Here is a 9,816-nt window from a genome sequence, read left to right as displayed (position 1 = left end):
GCTGTGGAGCTCGCTGTGGGGCTGATGGCGGTGGTGGTGGTGGGGTGGAGGTAGCGTGTAGCTAGTGTCCCAGCCGGTCCCAGCGGGCCCTCGTCTCCATATAGAGTCATGTTCCCCGAGTGCCGTCTCCCTCGCAGACTAAACTGTAAGACGGCGGTTAGTGCGGGCATTAATCAGCCCCCTCTCGCCACAACACAACAGAACCGCTAAACCAGAGCAACTCTTCCACCACCTCGTCTTCCCTCCCCTAACAACAGCTAGCTGTAGCTGTAGCCATTGTGCAAAACACCAAACAACACAAAGACACATACACACACACAGCACCTTTTTAGTTGCTGTGTTTGCATCCTCATTTGTGGTCAATACAAAGCATTTGGTTTCATTTTAAATTATATTTTCACGGACACATTAAGCATTACACCATGCCTTATGGATCGATGGCTTAGTAAAACTCTTAGTGAAAGAAAATGAAGATTTTGGATCTAATTACAACATCATAAAGATGTCAGTAATATGTGATGTCCTAGAGGAAATTATTCAGTTTGTGAAACGAAAATGGTGGCATTACAAAAACCTTTATTTTTTTTCCCAAAATGCATCTGAAGCATGTTGCATCTCGCTCATACTTCATCAAGTAGCACAGCATGTGCTGAACACACTCTCTCCATCATCCTCCGTCCTCAACCACCCACACAGCCCCCTATCTCTGTCTTTCACACACACACACACACACACACACACACACACACACACACACGGGCACTCACACAGAAAGCATTTGCCTTTAATCCTGATGCCAAGTCTCTGGATTAACTCATTTCCTGTGTTTCTTAAAATTTCAGGAGTACATTTGTCAGGAGTACAAGTGTGTGCTTTTGTGTGTGTGCTTTTGTGTGTGTATGTGTGTGTGCTTTTGTGTGTATGTGTGTGTGTGTGTGTGTGTGTGTGTGTGTGTGTGTGTGTGTGTGTGTGTGTGTGTGTGTGTGTGTGTATTATGCATATTATATTGTCTGTATGTGGTGATATGCGTTTTATATTTTGTGTATGTGAAATGTATCTTATATTGTGTGTACTGTTTACTGTCTGAGGGAATATCTTTGATACAATATACCTGCCTATGCATCAGGCCTATTCTCTCTCTCTCTCTCTCTCTCTCTCTCTCTCTCTCTCTCTCTCTCTCTCTCTCTCTCTCTCTCTCTCTCTCTCTCTCTCAGAATTCCTGAGCAGGCAAAATAAAAAAAAACAAAGCCCATAACACCAAAACCCCAGCCTAGAGGGCCCTGGGGGGCCCAGCAACCAAGGAGCTGAAGGAGACCCCCTATACATTACACTAAAGCTGTCTCTCAACTACCTGGGGACCAACGGGCCCTTACAACCCGCCCTGAACATACGGACCAATGACAACCCTTCCTGAACAAACTGTCCAATGATAGCCTTTCCTGAACGACAGACCAATGACGTCCCTCCCTGAACATACGGACCAATGACAGCCCTCCATGGACCAACGGACCAATGACAGCTCCCTGGCCCTGGTGGAAGATGCTCTTACACCAATATCTTCCTACTGACTGTTATGGCGTTCCTCCAAGAACTGCTTGCATCAGCTGAATGCTTTCTACTGTGTCTCAATGTGTATTTATTGCCTACTCTAGTATTTTTGAGTGTGGGGGTGGCCATTTGTTTTTTTCTCCTTTTTTTTTGGCGTGACACGTTCTTAGCGTGGGCTAGTAATTATGTTGTGTTTTCCAGAGTTAGACGTCCTGTATGTTTTACCCACAGTGTCGGCCAGAATTAATTATCAATTATCACAACCAGTGTAACAACCAATTAAAACTATTTCAAGTTATTTGTCCTTCTTTACGTTGTGTAGCTTGTCAGTAAAACTGAGGCCATTCACATCAACAACCCACATCTATGTTGGGAATCCCCTTATGCTCTCAATGGTTTGATTTTAGTTTTTTTGTTTTCATTTAAATACCATTTTCTTTGTCTTAATTTGTTTCAAATCACATTGGAATTGAATATTTCCCAGTAACCACTGTAATCTGCATTACATCCACATGTCACTTCATAGAAATGCATTGTGCTACTTTTCTCTTGTATTTCGTTTTTTTTCTGTGGTAATCCCCATTGCTCATAAGACACACACACACACACACACACACACACACACACACACACACACACACACACACACACACACACACACACACACACGGTTCCCATACCCTACCTCTACACTAGCGGCCCACCGACTCCACCTCCCACTCCCTTTACCATTCATCCTCACCCACTCACCAAGTGACTATCATTCTCACCACTCTTAAAACTAGCTTTACAAACTCAATTACTCTCAAAAATAAAAGCCCTTAGGCACACAATGAACAGTGCAGAAAACACTCATTAAAACGTTGTTGTTGTCATTAAACGCCATAGCCCTAGATTCTGTTCATTAAAGTATTGTTGACTGAATGTGATGTGTGTGGACACATTGTGCGCGCCCACAAACCATACAAACATACATACATACACACACACACGCACGCACACACAGAAATACATATACACACACACACACACACACTGGCTGTCAGGGACATACCTCTACAGTGGGTGAAAGCAGACCGAGATGAAGGAAATAAGATGAGCGATAGAAGGGAATGACCTATATACGTCAAAACAACAAAAACAAATCTTGGCTTAGCACACATAGCACATACTGTAAAAGGACATGCAGGAACAAGCAGGCGATCCTGTTGTTTTGTTGCCATTACGAAGGCCTCAACCAGAACACTGGACACTATAGGGCTAATACATCATAATGTACTTTGGATTTGTTTAACACATTTCATAAAGACATATCATTTCAGGATCAATTACTAAACAATGAACTAAACACCATTGCTACCAATAACCTTCATATGCTCCGATAATTCTGAAATTGAGGCGGTCTTTGTGATATGATGTTACAATGTACAAGCTCTATACAAGGCAGACACTGAGGATCCAAATGCCAAGATGAATCACCAAGTAAATGCTGTTGGAATATGTGTTAATAAATGTTTGTTAAAGCATGTTGGTTTACTGACCGCAGATTCGTCCAATACATGAAAGCTTTGTCCCCGATGTGAAGCAATTAAGGAGACAACTAACTTTTTGAGCCACACACTAGGCTTTTTTTTTTTTTTTCACATCTCCAATGTTAGGTTATTATCTTTTAATTTGCAGTGATTTAACAAGCTTGAAAGCGCACCCACACACGCACGCATCCACACGCGTGCATCCACACACACACACACACACACACACACACACACACCTCCTCCAATAAAAAAGAAAAAAAGAAAAAAAAAACAATGTTTCTTGTTTCTCCTTGATAAGCACTTTACATCGGCTGGCATCGATGTAGCAGTCTGGCTTAAGTAATTAATTAAAGCACTGAAGGGTGTTGGGAGGGGGGATGGAAGGAGGGAGGGAGGGAGGCAGCAGTGTGGGTGGGGGTGAGGAGGTAACAGAGGGAGGAGGAGGGGGGAGGATGGAAAAACTAAAAGGAAGGTTGGTATTGGTATGTACCTCAAGAATAAACAAAAAAATAAAAAGCTCTACAGAGGAATAGAACCGGGGCTGTCTCTGGGCAGCCCAGGGCTGGTACACAGTGTTCTGGGTGGAGTAACATAGGCGAGCGGGTATAGCTCCGGGTTGGGTTGTGGGGGTGGGGTAGTGTTTCTACCATAACAGGAGACACTTGCTGAAGGAGTTCCTGCACTGTGCCACAGGGAGAACCCATTGTGTTTCCTATTACTTTCATGCCTGTGTCTGGCTTAGACAGAAGTGTGTGTGTGTGTCTAGTTGATGAACCACAATCCATTTGGAAGGATGAATAAGGCAAGAAAGATCATTTGTCTGGTGGTCAAAGCATGTGATTTGTAGCTTGTGCTATTTTTTTGTTATACCACTTAATATTTCATATTTTGTCGTATTTTTTGAAAGCTTTTCAGAAATGCTCACCTAAATAAACGCTGTACCAATAACGATGGTATGGCAACTACTGAAAGTCATAGCAACGAAAGTTATAGCAAGGAAAGTGTTTGTGGCAAAACAGGCCAAATCTAAGCTTGCTGCTATTATTGTCTTATCTCCCACGGTTCAAATATAACCTGGGTCACGTCGGTATGTAGCAACACGCTCTTTACCTATTAACTCTTTACCTGGAAAAGAGTCCCCAACTGAACAAACACAGTCCTGTAGACTGCGAACAGACAGTGACCCTGAACCTGCTCGTCCTCGTTAACGGCTCTGTGTGTTCAACTGAGCAGTAAATCCATCACATGACTAAAGACCTGTGGATCTGTCCCCATCTCATATCACATACGGATCATTGCTCTAGGCCGTGTTCGACGGAGGAGGGAAAAGCACGACTTGATTAGACGATCAATACTACAAGATAAAAAATATCCAGTTCAGAAGGGTTACCCTATTAGCAATCTTGATCGATCTTAATAATCTGTGCACTGGTTCTACATCCCACACCAGTGGTAACCAGTTACAACCCCCTAGATGTAGGCATGTCGTAGCTAGACCCTCAGAAGAGGTTAGGGCCTAGCTAAGGCTTTGCCCTTGCTGTTGCCATAGTAACGCAGCCTGTCCTTAAAAGACGAGAGGCTTTCTCAGTTCTGCCGTGTCTACAATGGCTTTCTTTACACAAGGAGGGAGGGATGGGGGGTGGGGGGGCTTTTCCAGGGAATTCACCTTCTCCAGACTGTTTGCCGTGCTTGTATCAGCAGTTACCCACAAAACTCGGCATGATACTCTGCCAACATTCTTCCGAGCTATCGATCTCAAAGCTGTTGATATAAAGCAGTGGTAGAGGCCAGACGGGTGCCTGTTGCTGTGGCGCACTGTGACTCAGCATTCCGGATCGATCGGAAGTCTTCATTTCCTTCATTATTTTCTGTGGGTACATTTTCATTATCTTTGAGGTATGGGCACAAATGAGGCAGCCTGATCACCAGGAAACATGAAAACTTGTTACATTATTGCTGATGAATAATTGAATAGTAAATGTGAAGTGGCAAATGGCAGTGAATAATAAAAAGGGGTTCTTATGGCTCATCCAGTACAGATAAAGAAATAGGTACATAAAGTGTACAATGGGATCTGGTTGTGTATCATCTTGTAGAAATGGGCATTTATAATGGTTCTATGGGTTTGAACTGTGGAGACCTCAAATTCTGGGAACACAATTTGGACAACAAGGCTTGTAAAAACATGCATAAGTTAGCCATATTTTAAGCCAGAGAAAAAGGTTGTGTCAGGTCACATAACGGATGGGGGGTGTGGGGGGCCCTAGGCATGTGTGTTCTCTCCTATTGTGAGATTACTCTGTCATATGTACAAAACATAACTGTGTTTGTCGTGACGTCAGATAAATCACATGTCATCATTATCTAGCATTGCATGCCACCTTAGCATGTATAATTAGCATGAATACGAGGCTAACGCTACTGAACCGAGAGTGGCACGAGAAGCTCAACGAAGCTCTCAGGAAACAATCAATGGCGTCCAGTGATGATAACATCGGCTTTACAAACAAGACAGCGATCAATAAATCAAACGATCCTAAGTAAGAATGTACTTCCGTGAGAAGGTTCTAGAAGATTAGGAACAGGCCCCACGTGCATATATTACTGAGGTACCACACAAGTCTCAAAGATGGGTTCCTGTCTGCTGCTATTGATGTATATTTAAAAGCCCCTGTAGGGCGGGTTATTAGGGAGAAGCAGTACAACTTCCTGCATGTGCCCCGAGCTGTCCCGCTTCTTACACAGCTAGCTGGGCTCTCTTGTGGCATGTGTGTTTATTCTGAGAAGAAACCAGAGACATGTATAGACAATATTGAGAAATACAGCGGGTTAGAAGATGTGGACGCTAACCCTGGCATTGTTCTAACTGGTAGCCATTTGATTTGAGATTTCAGAATCATTGCTGATATTTGATGTTATATAAGCCTAACTTCTAACTTTAATAGGAAGTGAGATGTTTAAGAAAGGTCCAGTTATTTTAGAAATTGTTCGTTCACTCATTCAATTTCTGTGAGAGGCAGGGGCTCCGAACCCCGTGACCTTTGACCCCCACACACTCTGGCGTCACACCTGGAAAGTGTGAGCGTTTCTCTCTCTCTAAAAGGGGCGAGTGGCTTGATAAAAGGAGAACAATCAATTAGGTCGTGTCAGGGGTTCAGCAGGCCATGCCCATGTGCTTACATTAGCAACTCTGCAGTTGAGTAGATCATCACCATACCAGGCACCACACTCACCACAAACACCTCAGTTATGTAAATCAGGGACAACGTTCAACCAAAGCAATCCATTTCATCATCTTTTAATATTCCAAAAATACTTCAATTTTGGCTTGTCAATACATAAAGGGGCGAGGTCCGGCTGCTATACAGTGTAGTACTCTACTATTTCGTTAGGAAATGAAAAGTGCAAAATAGTGGACCCCACCCCCCACCCTGCTCCTACTGTGAGCAAGTGGCACCTTCTGTCCAACACACGTAGTAAAGGCTACTTCAACACTCTGGAAACATTGTTGTCATCTGTCATCCTTAACCAGAAGGCTCATATGCAACAGATAAGTCACAGATTCACTGTGTGACATGAGCAGTGGGCAAAAAGTGAGTATAACCCCAGCCACGTGCAAAAATCACAAAAAAACTAAAGGGTGGGGTATTTTTCCAAAGAAGCGTTCCTTGAAGACGTGTGGCCGGTGAGCAGAAACAGTTCCAAGCGTCCATAAAAGTACTCCGTGAGTTCCAGTCTGGTGATCTTCTTCCAGAGTCAAATGTCCAGCTACATTAAAGATCCATGGGAGGAAAGCAGCAAATCCCGGGCCAGCCCGTTTTTATTTCTTCCTTTTCAATGCTGTCATTTCCATTCGAGTCCTTTAGAGAAATCATTTCAAGTGTTTCTTTTTTGTATGTATTTGGTTAAACATTTGTATAAATTCTGCACCATTATGGTGTGCAAAAGCATCATTCAGGTGGTTCACAGCATCTAACAGCTTTGACATTAATAACCCAAAGTAAAAGGATAAACAAAAATAATAATAGAACCACTGAAAAGTAAACCTCTTTTAGGGCAACACTGGCATACCCGAATATTATTGTAGTTACACTAACTTTGCATCATACGTCACACATGAGTGGCTGTTATCGTTTCTTCTTTTGCTTTAGAGATTTCCTCCTTTTCACTATCATCTCGTACAGTTTATCCATGCCCTCGTGCAGCCCCTCGCCAATGATGGCGCACGCGGGCTGGACGTGGTACGTGGTGGATGGAGTGAGCTCGTGCAGAGCCAACTGCTTCTCAATGTCTGCGACCGGGAGGGATTTGGGTAGGTCCTGTTTGTTGGCGATCACCAACAGCGGCGTGCCTTGGTTCTCCGCGAATTTAGTCACTTTATGCAGTTCCGTCTTGGCCTCCTCTAGTCGGTCCACGTCCACGGAGTCCACCACGTATATGATCCCGTCCGTGCAGCGGCTGTACGACTTCCACAGGGGCCTCAGCTTCTCCTGGCCTCCCACGTCCCAGAAATGACAACTTATCCCCTTCGCGGTGCCATTACTAAGTTTAATCTTTTCTGTGTTGAATCCGATGGTTGGCACGGTGTTTACAAATTCATTGAATTTCAGTCTGTACAGAACGGTGGTTTTGCCCGCAGAGTCCAACCCCAGCATCACTATGTGGAGCGACTGGAAGGCAGAAATGTTGGAAAAACTGTTGCCCATTTTCAACAGCAGGTGGAAGGGGCGTCTAGCTCCCCTTGTATCGCCCTTCCGTCTTAAAACGCAGAGGTACGCTGTCAACACGTCCCTCGTTTCCTTTGAGAAATGTATGTACAGATAATGGAATGTTCCAAAAAAATAAACAAGCCTTTACTTAGATATCCGAGGGAGCAGGGTGCCTCTTGGACGAAGGATTACCTCTGCTGTCGCCCCTCCGCAGCACTGGAGGATAGCGCGCGTCGGCAGGACGCAGCGCGACGTTCATTAGCATTCTCCTCGCACGCTCACGTCCATCGGGCCACGGCACAACATCTGACGATCCACGGACACCTTCAGGTGAGAGTGTGTGTTGGTATCACGGAGGGGCTTCACACAGCAACCCTGTGCGGTGATCACGGGCGAATAGGAGGAACGTCCTTGTGTCCCCGCGACTCGGTGACAGCAGCAGCAGCGATCCCAAGCAGGTTCTGCAGCCCCCCCCCTGCAAACGGTGCGGCAAATGAAACGGGTCCTTCGGGTTATCAGAACATAAGATCCAGTGTTCAATGCGGAACGATTGTCAAGTCAATTCAAGGGATGTCCCGGAGTAATTCACCAATGTGCATTGGCGTCTCCACTGCACACACGGTCCTTCCTCTGCTATCGCTGCATAAGCACTGGCGTGCGGTGGAGAAAACAACGCAAAGCAACGCAGCAGCTCAGCTACGCTCCACCCAGTTGGGCCATGTGCCAAACACCGAGCAGGGACAGACCATCACAACAGCTACGCTGGCGTTAAAAACAATACAACAAAATACTGTATATGGATCCCATTACAATTTAGGTCTCCTCTTAAAGTAAGTCGGTAGGCCGACATTATACTCAGAAGTGTACCATGGCCATACCGAAAACGTAAACCATAGTTATTATATTCTAACGTGAAATGCAGGATTAAATAGCAAACAACTGTGATCTGATTAAGGCTTAAATGTCACTATCAAATTATTAAATAACCGACAAACACAGTCTTGTACGCAGATGATTTATTATAAACAAAAACAATTCGTTGCTACTGTGCTGTATGCAATAAAAACATGCCAAAGCATGCCACCTGCTGGAAAAACACGCGACACACGCTGACTTCAATGCAGTGTTTGTCGCGTTTGAGCAGGGTCCTCCTATGCAGGGCCGGCCCTAGACTTGTTGGTGCCCTAGGCGAAATCCGCATAAGGTGCCCCTTCTTAGGCCAACATGCCACATCATTACCCATCATCGCTAGCTTGACCCCTGTCAAAAATCACCACAGCTTGGGTTATAAATACATATTACATCATGATGGTTGTTTGATTCATTAATATAATAATATTGATTAGATATATTTATCAATAATAACTTTCTGTTATTTAGTTTATCAAATCAGTCAGGGATGAACCAGGACGAAAATATCAGCATACAAGTCTGTGAGCCAGGTTATTTAGTATTCATTAATTCATTTCTCAATTCTAGTTATTTTGATATTGTAAAAATAAAAGTATTTATTCTTCTCGGCCGAGCATAAAACGATGGTTGTTGCCCTAGGAGCCTAGGCAGTGGCCTATACTGCTTATGCCCAGGCCAGCCCTGCTGCTCTTAGTGTTGAATTACATAGTCACATACCAATGATAAGGATGACTAATCAATAATACTAATCATTAAAGATGGAGATATCTCAGCCACACAGAAACTGAAACTTTTTTTTTTAAATTGAGCTTGGTTCTTCTTTCTGTTATTTTCTGTCCTTTCTTTACAGCGTTTTCTTAAATACAGTTTCTAGTTCTAGAAGTACATTAAAAACCTCTAATGTAGTCATTATAAACCACAGTACGGTTTGTAATGTAATTTTAATACTGTTTCACTGTATAAATTTATATGGTCGTTGCCTGTAAGTTACTCTCGTATGTAACCAACTATGATGGAATAGTTTCCACACTTTACCACAATGCGTTGTGTATGCTTAACATAGTCTGTCTTGTAGCACCACCATGTGGCGGGGTACCATAAACGCCCACATT

The 9,816-nt window shown here is 43.8% G+C and overlaps 1 protein-coding gene across 1 annotated transcript; it reads right to left on the bottom strand.

The window, feature by feature from the left end:
- Positions 1–6,365: 6,365 nt before the first annotated feature.
- On the bottom strand, positions 6,366–8,434 carry LOC311357997 (ADP-ribosylation factor-like protein 4C). The gene has a single exon (XM_084477973.1). The coding sequence runs from the start codon at positions 7,787–7,789 to the stop codon at positions 7,211–7,213; it is 579 nt and encodes a 192-aa protein (XP_084334099.1). The 5' UTR covers positions 7,790–8,434; the 3' UTR covers positions 6,366–7,210.
- Positions 8,435–9,816: the final 1,382 nt, after the last annotated feature.

This window comes from Micromesistius poutassou (genome assembly GCF_964030765.1).
Source record: "Micromesistius poutassou genome assembly, chromosome: 14".
NCBI classification, from domain to species: Eukaryota; Metazoa; Chordata; class Actinopteri; order Gadiformes; family Gadidae; genus Micromesistius; species Micromesistius poutassou.
The sequence above is the reverse complement of the archived record's forward strand: the minus strand, read 5'-3'. Positions and strand labels throughout refer to the sequence as shown.